Source organism: Astyanax mexicanus, chromosome 24, assembly GCF_023375975.1.
Source record: "Astyanax mexicanus isolate ESR-SI-001 chromosome 24, AstMex3_surface, whole genome shotgun sequence".
Taxonomy (NCBI): domain Eukaryota; kingdom Metazoa; phylum Chordata; class Actinopteri; order Characiformes; family Acestrorhamphidae; genus Astyanax; species Astyanax mexicanus.
The window spans coordinates 31072831-31085000 of record NC_064431.1 but is presented as its reverse complement, the minus strand read 5'-3'; the positions used below and the strand labels follow the sequence as shown (position 1 = coordinate 31085000).

The window sequence follows — 12170 nt, the reverse complement described above, 5'->3', positions numbered from 1 at the left end:
ATCATCATCGCAAAAATAGGGAGTTGATGATGATGATGATTATCCAACATCCTGACCTCACTGAAGCTCTTGTCACTGAATGCAATCAAATCCTCACAGCAATGATTCCAAATCAAGTTGAATTTATTTAATTTTCCTTTAAAAATCTTAAATTTTAGGGTCTCAATACTTATAGAGCTCATATAGTGTAAAGACACACTCTACACACTCATGCATAATAACACCCAATGATGAGACTTTGATGTGTATATTTGGTCCATCTCTTCACTGCTGCTGGAGTCTAATCAAAGTGTGTGTGTGTGTTTGGGCTGAATTACGCTCCCTGCTGTTATGCACACACACACACACACACACACACACACTCTAACACTGTGGACGTGGTGAGCATGAGGATATATGTGATGTTCTGATAGCTCCACTCTCTTACTGAACTCAGCCTCAGATTAATATCTTAATTACAAACTGTGATTAGATGAACCTGGGTCACTTCCTGCTTTAACTAAATACACACACCACACACACACACACACACACACACAACTCAAACAACTCCACACCAACTTACGCAAAAGTTTTGGCAGCCTTTGCCAAATTACATGATTTTTTATTTTTTTTGCATTTAAAAGCAGCAGTCCTTAAGATTTTTTTTAAATTAAAGTCAGTAGTGTTTCTGAGTGCAGAGAGGGAAAATAATATAATAAATGGAACCAGTCTGCTGATTTTACCATTCCAACAAAAAATAGCTTTTGCTAGGTACCTGAGGTTTAGTGACGCTGCTAATGGTGCTGATATCAGAGCAACTGCCAACATGGGGAGATTAGAATAACAAACTCAGTCTTTAGCACTTTAGCCCTGTCTGTGAAAAATATTTTAAACCTTTTCTAAGTGATAAAACTCCTGCATCTGGTCTGCAATTGAAAAAAAACAGGAGGAGCAGTGAGTTTTTAGCCTTTCTCGGCGTTCAGTAGCTCCTCCATTTCCACTCGCTGTTGTGTTTTTTTTATGTGGATCTCCATGGAAACACGCACTCAAAGTGTAATTACAGTGGGCAAATAGCTATTTTATTAAACGCAAGGAGATGAAACTCAGAGATGTGCGTCCGGACAGGACTTAAATTACCGGAGGAGCACAGAGTTCAGAGGAAAACAGTAGATAGTTCAGCCTGTAATTTACTCAGAGGACACACATACATGGTCGTTCTGGACAGGAATAAAATCACAGAGGACCCCCATAAAAGAGAAAATTACCCCAGGACCCCTGAGAAATTAATACCATCAGGAAAGGGCTTTACTGCTTAGTCTACTTATTCATGCAGTGGATTAAAGCAAAGAACACTGCAGCACAATGCATGTGTTGAAAGTACTCTTTTTTATGTTTGGTGCAATTATAGGTTCTCAACAAAAATGTACAGACTGTATATTTAATTAATAATTAGAACTTTACAAATACAAATTAGACATAAAATGTAATTTGTTTTGTAAAAAACAACAGGGTCAGTCATTGGTCAAGGATGTTCAGGCTTTGATGCACAAAACTGTATATACTGCAGTTAGAACGTATTTATCGTTATTAATCATGTAGTCCCTATGTATATGTATGTATTATGTAAATGGGAGCATGCTGTAAACAGTGTTGCTGTTAGTGATCATCTCTTCTCATATTGGAGTAAATAAATAATAAAGTCTTGTTATAGTGCTGGGGGATGTTTGGCATTCTGGCAGTGTAGTTTTGCTGGGTTTTAAATATCCACTGACCCTAATACACTGTATTCCCACGGGTCGGGAGTTGTGAGTGAAAGCAGGAATTTGCATTAGTGATCCGCTCGTTTGTGCCAAGAAGATTTTAATGAGCTTCTTTATTCAGCTTTCAGTGTTTATTTACTGAACCTGCTTCACTCAAACCAGAGTAACCAACTTTCCTCACAGTTTTCTCTCTGTACTTTCTACCTAATACACTATATGCTGTATTCCAACGCTAAAAGTACAGACTATATACAATATACATATGCTATATTCTGTTGATTACACTATAAACACACTATAAACACTGTGTAGTAAATGAATAACAGTATAAACCAGAGACTGTAAAAAAAAAAGATGGACGTTGTGTCTCCGTTCTCATTCATTCAATGAAAATGAAGCCAAAATCTACCGTCATGTTGGCGATCCTGAAACCCACTGCCACTATGAGCGGGAGGTCGGAGGTTCGAACCCCCGCTCTTGCAGCTTTGCCATCAAGCTGACGGCGCTCAGAGGGAGCACAATTGGCCCAGCTCCCTCCGGGTGGGTAAATGGCGCTCTCTCCCCACATCACTACGGGGTGATGTCTGCAGCACAGGGCGTCTGTGAGCTGATATATCGGAGTCGAGCTGCTGCGCTTTCCTCTGAGTGTTAGCGCTGTGATGCTGCTCGGCAATGTTGCATCAGCAGCAGCTCGAAAAGAAGCGGTGGCTGATTTGACATGTATCGGAAGAAGCATGTGCTAGTCTTCGCCCTCCTGGTGTGTTGGGGCATCACTAGTGATAGGGGAGTCCCAGTGAGTGGGTTGGGTAATTGGCCGTGTAACTTGGTGAGAAAATAGGGAAAATAAGAAATAAAATGATCAAAAAATAAATAAATAGGCTTTAAATATAAAACACAATCTTTCTCTGTTCTGCTTTCTCTCTCTCTCTCTCTCAGACTCTGAGCTGTGTGAACCCCGATAATGAGAACAGTGCTGAGATCCCAGTCAAAGTGTTGAACTGTGACACCATCACTCAAGTGAAGGAGAAGATTCTGGACGCCGTTTATAAAAACATCCCCTATTCCCAGAGACCGCGGGCGGTGGATATGGACCTGGGTAAGTGTGTGAATATTTGGTTGCATGTGAATATATCTGTATATCTATGCAGATGGGCAACAAAAAACACAGGTGCATCACTTACTGAAAACACTGTAGACAGAGGTCAGCAGAGAGGTGTTTATTGCTATCTTGGCAACGAGCGTACGCCCCCACTTGTTATAACCAGTAGGACAGCAGTGCACTAACCCAATTTTTACGTCAATAATAAACAGAATACAAAATAAATGAGCTGCTGAAGCTCCTTCACAGCCTGATCGAGCAGGTCAGTTTCCTCTGCTGAATATCTTTAGAAACATGCAGAAGCGCTGCGCTGGTAAAATAGCAATCTGCCAAAGTCAGAGCTCACCTGACTCTTAAAGTGAATGATGAGCAAGTGACACTCTACACCCAAAACACACCCGTGATTAATGAAGGGAATTAGTAAAAGCATTTTGCGTGATTTGAGACACGCAAGGTGTACTTTTCCTGTTGTTACGATAGCAAAAATACACTGACACGCCCTAAATGAAACCGCACGATGCACAATATATAATATCATTTCCTTTTCTTTTTAACACTGCAAAAAGATAAGCCCCTCCTTACAGCATTAGTGTGTGTGTGTGTGTGGGGAAGAGTGTGTGCGTGTGCGTGTGCCTGTTCTAACTGTGTGTTAAAGGTCAGACAGATGGATGGACAGATTGTTTGGCGTGAGCATTAATTTGAACAAAGATTGAGCAAAGGGCGTTTAGATTAGCAAGCGAGACGCTCATCATTATCCAGCGGATGTGAAATGATATTTTTACACTGTGTTCATGCTGGTTTTTATTTTCCTTTTCTTAATGGGTTAGTTATGATGATTTAGGAACCGATACAGTGCATAATAAAATATCAGATCATACCATTCAGTTACAGTTATTTTCACAATTCACAAAAATTTGGTTAAATACACTATATATAGTTTTTGTTTTTTCAATTTATATTTAATATGTAAATTTTATTATATGTTTAATTAAAGTTTTCATGCATCTTGGCATCATGTTCTCCTTCACCAGTCTTACACACTGCTTTTGGATAACTTTATGCTGCTTCACTCCTGGTGCAAAAATTCAAGCAGTTCAGTTTGGTTTAATGGCTTTTGGTCATCCATCTTCCTCTTGATTATATTCCAGGGATTTTCAATCATTTTAAGTGGTCTCTTATTTTTTCCAGACACTTATTTTTATGTTTTTTTTTTTTTTTATACATGAATATACAATTTAGCCTACCTCCACTCAATTTTAAAGCTCTCCCAGTAGTTTTGAACCTAAATCTGATCCTAATTGGAACCTGCTCTTTTTCACCAGATAGTGTGTAGTTGGATTAAAATGGACCAGCTATCCAAATGTAGTAATATAGTAATTCACACATGGTTAAATCTGGTCAAATCCATAATATATAATGGTTTCATTGCTTGAGCAGAGCAGGTTATATGTCTTTAGGATCTTGTTTTGATTCTAGGATTTGAGTTGTGGCAATAAAAGTCAAGAAAAACATCATAAAGCTGCAGAAAGCTACATTTGGACTGGATGGCCAAGCAAGACCTGTTCAGATATTGACAGAAAAATTTCAGTATGGACCAGTGTATATATATGTGTGTGTGTTTGTTTTATAACGATTTCAATATGTTTTGGATAGCACAGTGAAGTGGTGAGCAGCAGGTCAGAGTGGAGCTGTGTAACTGAGCGCAGGAACAGCAGCGTTTCTCTCAGGGTGTAACTCTGAGGACGACGCCGCCGGTGGACAGTTGGCTCTGCTCTTTTATCCTGAGCGTCTGAGAGCTGATAGATTATTGATGGCAGTGATGGGCAAAGCTGCTTTAATTATTGAAAGTGCAAGCGATTGTTACAGGTTGGATATGAATTTTGCATGCATATGCAGTGCTGTGGGTGTGTGTGTGTGGTATCAGAGTAGGTCAGGCAGTGTTAAAACACTCTGTTCTGATGGTTTTTCTGCTGTCTCTGCTCTAAAAGTTGTGAGTGGATGTTTTTTTTACCTTTGGTCAGATCAGAGAGAGCAGGGTGGTTTAGAGATGCTTTATGTGGATAAACAGTGCAGACCTGACCTCCTCCAACGCTTCCTCTAAAATCAGGGGTATTAGTCAGGGGTTTACCCCACTTTACAGCAGTTACTGTATAAAGTGAAGCTCTTTGTATCAAAAGCTGTTTTTGAGGCATTAATTGTGTGTGTGTGTCTGTGATTTTCGCAGAGTGGCGTCAGGGTCGTACGGCGCGTGTGGTTCTACAGGATGAGGACATCACCACTAAGATCGAAAACGACTGGAAACGACTGAACACACTCGTGCACTATCAGGTCAGCTCTTTAAACAGATATTTAAAATAGAAATGCTAACGTTGCTAATGCTAAATTAAATATAATGAATTAAATGTGCTGTTTTTTGTGTATGTTTAGGTTTCAGATCGGTGTGTTGTTGCTCTGGTGCCAAAGCAGACTTCCTCTTACAACATCTCTACATCAGCCAGCTTCCCACGCAGCTTCAGCAGATACGGTCAGTAACTGTCTTTCTCTCTCTGTCTCGCTTTCTCTCTCTCTCTACACACACCAATGGGTGTCGTGATCTGGAAGTGAGGTGTGTTTAGGTACATTTCTGGAGTATTGCTATCTCTATCTTGTCAATGGAAAACACAGGTGCTCCACTGACTGAATACAACCTAGACAGATGTCAGCGGTCTGACGTTCATCGCTATCTTGGCAGTGCAGGCAGGCCACAGTTTTGTGAGTGACTATGTATGAATGTTCCTTGAAAAGATGTTGTCCTGAAGATGTTGTACTTTTCTACATATCTAATCGTCCTCATTACTGTAGATATGTATATTTTCTGTGTATTTATTATCACTATTAATATTTGCGTCTGTGTAGCAGAATCTGATTTAGCAGTCTTCCGATTTAGAGTGTGTCTGACTCTCTCTGGAGACCAAAGTGCCAAAGTTACTCTCTCTCTCTCTCTCTCACACACACACACACACACACACAGTGCATGGCTCTGTGCCAGGACTCCCTTGCACTCTAATGCTAATGCTTACACACACACACACAGAATGCCAAGCTGGCAGTCTTTAACCTCTCTCCCAGATGGTGGGCAGTAATAATGCTGCTGACCCTCTGAGGGAAGAGGATGCTGAGCCTCACTGTCAGAAATATTACTCTCTAAAACACGACCCACCCAAACTTCTGCATAACAAAATCTTTAAATATAGAATAAAATAACAAAATAAGCTTTAAATAAGCATCTTTACACAAAAAAATCTCTTTTATTTTTGAAAGAATATCAGGTTATGTGTTTAAATGATCTTGCACAACTTTAGGGTCTGTAAAAAGTCTTAAAAGAAATCCAGATAATTAAGGTCTTAAATTGTCTTGAATTTACTGTAAATTTGTGTATGTATTACATTTTCAGACGGTGTGTTTAATGCCAGTCATAAAGCATATACTGTAGTAATGTTATCTGTTTTTTAAACCAGTATGAAATGTGCAGAACGACTTTTTGGCGGACGGTTTTAGAGTGAGTTATCCAGTATGAAGAGCAGCATTAGCTGTTTTGACTGAGCTGTTTTTTAACCGGTATGAATCGATGTGCAGAACGACCTTGGCGGACGGTTTTAGAGTGAGAGGGTCTTCTCTCCTGCAGTCCGTGTGAAGAGGGTGAGAGTTCAACCTGTCTAATCTGTAGATGAAAGCAGAGGCTAATTAGAGAGCGAGCGAGCGTGTGTGTGTGTGTGTCCTGGCGCGCAGCCTGAGCAGGGTTATCCTCCTCTCTTTGGAGGACGAGACGGATGGAGCTTCCCTCTTCCTCTTATCAGATCATCTTCAGCTAATGAAGAGACACCATTCTCCACTGTTCTCCATCACATGACTCTCTCTCTCTCTGTCTAATCCTTCTTCTCCTAAAACCTCTCACTCTCTCATTATCTCCATTATCTCTCCTCGTTTAACCCTCTCTCTCTTCATCATTTCATTTCTGTTATAGGAGAATTTTTTCTGTAAATGGAAAATGAAGCTCAAATGTAGTTGATCAGCCAGTGATCAGCGTAGTAGCTGCTGAATTTTGTTCATTTCATATCTAGAAGTCATTCTAATGAGTGAAGGCCGTGAACTGCCGAAAGGATGCATAGTTTTTGTATTTTTGGGCAAATTTTTTATCCAATTTGAAAGGTACTTACTCTACCTACTTATCAGGTCTCCTTCTATCACTAGTAATGCTTCGATCTGACATTGATGTAGCATCTCTATGTAGTCTGTGCACTCAGAGGAAAGCTCCGGGTCCCCAGTTCTGATACATCACCTAACAGGTGCCTGTGCTGACCTACATCACATTTGAATTAGAAATTATATGAAAAGAGAGTGTCATCTACTCACCCAGAGAGAGCATGGCCAGTTCTGGTCTCTCAGACTCTGGCTGCTGATGGCAGTCGGATCCTAGTGGCAGCACCTTAGTTGTTTTGATTATACTTAGAGTGTATTTACGTTTATTTGATTATATTTGACCAAGAATGAGGCAAAATGCTCCAGCGTCTTTAGTGCTGAGCATCACTTTAAGAACTGTAGGTAAAATACCAGACAAAACGAGTAATAAATAAAACTATTTACCTTCTCAAAATGTAATCGCGTGATGTGTATGTTTTTTACTGCACTGTTGGTTTGTCACATGTTAAGAAAGTTAAATAGATTTATTCATTACTCATTTTGTCTGGTATTTTTCCTACGGTCCCTAAAGTGATGCTCAGCACTGAAGAAGCTGGAGCACAGTGGGATTTTGTCTTATTCTTGGTTAAAAATTATCAATTAAATGTTAATTTTGCTAAAATAAAAGTGAGTTCAGTAAAGATGCTGGTTATATTTTGTTTTGCACCATACAAAGTGTGTGAACTACACTTTGACGGGCTGCTAGAGTTCCAGTCACACACGGTGTAGCATCACTCTCACAACTGCTACAGTTTAAGAATCCCTGGTCTAAACACTTTTTTTTTTTTCTCTCTCTTTCTCTCAGACACGGTTCTTCGCTCTGCGTCGGCTGGCAGTCCGGAGAGCATGCGCTCGCGGGCCCCGATGATCACTCCGGATCTGGAGAGCGGAGTGAAGGTTTGGCATCTGGTCAAAAACCACGAGCACGGAGACCAGAAGGAGGCCGAACGCGGCAGCAAGATGGTGTCTGAAATCTACCTGACCCGACTACTGGCCACCAAGGTGAACCCTGAAACACACACACACACAAACACACCTGATACACAAACACATTTATGAGTTGTTAATTAGCTAAACGAGAAAAAGTTCTTCATATCTAACGAGGCGTAAAATTGATTTGAGTTGATCCATTAATAAAGACTCATTTATTTACACCGATTTCCTCGTAGAGATAAAACTGAACTTCTAATTCTACATGCTAAATTTTGTGTACCTCTGCTCAACTTAATACAGTACTGCATGCATGTAATGCAAATGTAATGACACATAAATACTGTATATATGCAGAAACACAGTATTTGATACAAAGAAAATGTGTAGTTTCTATATTTAATGCAAAAATACATCGTTAATAACCATGGAGGAAAAGGTCTAATTATTTAATTATTGGATTTTTTAACAGTAAATACTTTCACCATAAGTAAAAAATGTTAAATACAGATTTTTTTGTGCGTATATTTAGACATATTTTTTAATGCTAATATGACTAGTGTTAATGAAGTGCTATAAATAAGTCAAAAAGTGTTTTGGTTTGCTATAAAGAAACGGTACTGTACTGTAAGTTAATTCTGATATCTGCTCTTTCAGGGGACGCTGCAGAAGTTTGTGGATGATCTGTTCGAGACCTTGTTCAGTACAGTCCACCGCGGCAGCGCCCTCCCGCTGGCCATCAAATACATGTTTGATTTCCTGGATGAACAGGCAGATAAACACGGCATCCACGACCCCGATGTGCGGCACACGTGGAAGAGCAACTGGTGAGACTTCCCTCAGCACTGGATGATCGTGGATAATCTATTAACCAGTAGTATATATTTATATATTTATCTATACACATACACACTACCGGTCAAAAATTGTAAAACACCTAAAACACCCCCAGTGTTTTCCATTTATTTTTGCAATTTAAGCACTTCAGGTCCAGTGAATAACCTGAAATGCTACAAAATCCAATTAACTTAAATGGTTTAGAAGGTTAGTTGTAAACTGCCAGTGCTTTTAAGGAAAAATGAGTAAAAACTGAATAAATGTCTTTGGTGCAGATCATATTACTGCACTCTCTCTACTGTAGCATTTACACACGTACACACAGCACACTCACACTTTCATCATCATAATAATAAAAGACACACAAACACAGAGAACTCTATAACTATTAAAAGTAGAAGTCTCTTTTCTTTAGAGAAATTACAGATGAAGCCAGAGAGCGGTGAGTACTGTTTCCTACACCTTCAAATAAAGACTCTTGTTTTGAAACTGGAGAAAAAAAACTGCTACAGGAAGACGTCTGGCTGACCCACATGGAAACAGCAGCTTTAGCCTTTAGCTCAGATTAACATGATTAAGGACTGAGTCTCAGTTTCAGCAGAGAAGAGATTTATTAAGAGATCTTATAGGTGAATAACTGCAGTAATAAAGTAATTGAATATAAATCAAGCTGAGAAAACAGTTCAGTGCTACAAGCTGCTTTTTTATCAAACAATAGGGATTTTCTAGAAATTTTGACCGGTAGTGTATGTAAGTATATATATTAACATAAAGAGAGATACACAGATTAACACTGTTACTATTAATTAGTGGTGAAAAATGTACTATAAAATGGTTGTTAGTTGGTAAACTTGTGGATCTAACTGGTACTTGCTGTTTCCTGCAGTCTTCCTCTGCGCTTCTGGGTGAACGTGATCAAAAACCCGCAGTTTGTGTTCGACATCCATAAATCCAGTATAACAGACGCCTGTCTGTCTGTGGTGGCTCAGACCTTCATGGACTCCTGCTCCACATCGGAACATCGCCTGGGAAAAGACTCGCCCTCCAATAAACTGCTCTACGCTAAAGACATCCCACACTACAAGAGCTGGGTGGAGCGGTACGTCTGTCTGTGTGTGTGTGTGTGTGTTTGGCAATAAGCTGGATCCAGTCATTGGTTTACTGATTAATTGGCTAATATGAAGATAAAGATCTACCTTGTGCTCTTTTATCTAGTCTGATGATGTGTTTACTTACCTCTTACTCCTCCAGTGTATCGTAAAGGCAGTTAGCTGGCAGTTTAACCACGGCTGCAGTAAAAAAGCACCTCTGGTCTCCTGGAAAGGTTTTACTGTAGAGGTTGGTACATTACTGTGAGGATCTGATTGCCCTCTGCCACGAGTTTTAATAATTAATGAAGTGGAGTTGAGGTAGTTGTTGAGATTTCCTACTGATTATACCTGGAAAAATCTTTTGTGCATTGAAAAGAGAGAGCACAGTGCCATCTAGTGGCTCGTAGATGTTATAGTATAATCATAATCTTTGTTTAATTCATTTGTAACTGAACAATACTTGTGTGTATACATATAGTAAAATGTCCAAATATATGTGGAATTCTAATACATACATTTAGGTATTTTAAGTTGCTACCTTTGGAAATGCAGTTGTAGTAGAGATTTACTGACAGTAGAATATGACACTCTGGAGGCACCATGTCTGCTGCAAAGTGGGGGTTTGAGGAATAATCTCTGGAATAAGGAAGGAAACAGGTGTCCCAATACTCTTGTTCTGTATTTTGCTTGTCAGTTACATGGTATTGATGATTTGCTTCACAGTCTGCTTTGCAATACTGAAAAACTCTTAAATGTGAGACGATGGGTGGGTTTATTAAAAAAATATTTTTTTGATCCGTTATCGATTCTTATAAACCCGAGATTGATAGCTGTAGTTGTAGAGAAGCTAACATGAGCAACACGTTTCTTTCTTAAACTTAGACCGACATTTTGTAACTAAAAACATTTTAAAAGCCTTTTTCAAGAACTTTTTCTGTGTCAGAGGTTATGTTAAAGTGTGTTTAATGCATGTTTACATTACACTGTTGTTTTAGGGACACGTTAAATAAAAATAGTAAAACAGTAACGTAACCATCTTGGGTTAATTCCTCATATTTAATAATGATAGGTTAAAGATTCCTAGAACTGAAATATTCCTAAATAAATTGACCAAGTCAAATCGGTACCCTGTGAATCAGAATAAAATGCATAGTTTATCAGTGATGATACATGATAGACTGGGTGTGATTGTAAAATGTCTTACCGCTGAGATCGGAAGCTAATGTTGGATGATTAGCTCTGCTGCTGCATCACTCCAGAGACAATCCAGAGCACCCAGGTGACGCGCAGGTGTGTTTGTTCTGTTTCAGGTACTACGCTGACATAAGCCGCCTGCCAGCCATCAGCGATCAGGACATGAACGCGTATCTGGCGGAGCAGGCTCGTCTCCATTCACACGAGTTCAACATGCTGAGCGCCCTGCACGAGATCTACGCCTACGTCAGCAAATACAGCCAGGAGGTGAGACTCAGCTCAGATTGCAGGGGTGAACAGTTTTCTTAAATTAGTGTTTTACTGAGCAAGTTAAATCTTAAAGGGGACGCTGAGTGACCCAGCGGTCTAAGTGCTGCCGCTATGATTGAGAGATCGCTGTCTTTCCTGGTCATGCAGCTTGCCATCAGCTGCCAGAGCCCTGAGAGAGCACAGTTGGCCTTGCTCTCTGTAGGTGGGTACAGTAGATGGCACTCTTTCTCCTCATCACAAAGCATCTGGCTATTCGGCAATCCTGCATCTGCAGCAGTTAGAAAAGAGGTGGAGTCTGTATCAGAGGAGGCATGTGGTAGTCTTCACCCACCTTGTGTTGAAGCCTCACTAGTAATGGGGGATATATAGCTAAATAGCAGCTAAATTGGTCGGATAATTGGCCTAACTAAACTAGGAGAAAATGACAAAAACATAGAAATAAAATTAAATGATAAGCTTTTAACTCTCACTAAACATTTTGCACAGTACTGTATATATGTAAATCATTTTTGTGCATCATGACCTACTTTGACTATTATTAAACAGTAAAAATATACAGTATAATATAAACAGATAAATTATGAGTATTATACATTGTAGTATAGTAAGTTTGAAGGAAATGGTATGGTATTAAATTGTAAATAAAGAACTACATGCATTGTTAACCCTCTATGGCATAGTGTTGAAGCCAAATATTTCATTACACCATGCTATAACATACTGTATCTTTTTTGTTATGTATTTATTTTTAATATAATGTTATGGCATAACTGTGTCCAATACAACAAA

The 12170-nt window shown here is 39.4% G+C and overlaps 1 protein-coding gene across 1 annotated transcript in view; it reads left to right on the top strand.

Moving 5' to 3' along the window:
- LOC103030382 (plexin-A2) overlaps positions 1-12170 on the top strand; it is a 104996-nt gene that overhangs the window by 90807 nt on the left and 2019 nt on the right. Inside the window, exons 25-31 of the mRNA XM_049471686.1 lie at positions 2679-2838; positions 5066-5169; positions 5269-5365; positions 7865-8061; positions 8647-8816; positions 9713-9925; positions 11228-11378. Of these exons, the coding sequence (XP_049327643.1) occupies positions 2679-2838; positions 5066-5169; positions 5269-5365; positions 7865-8061; positions 8647-8816; positions 9713-9925; positions 11228-11378 (1092 nt within the window). The remainder of the gene's footprint in view (positions 1-2678; positions 2839-5065; positions 5170-5268; positions 5366-7864; positions 8062-8646; positions 8817-9712; positions 9926-11227; positions 11379-12170) is intronic.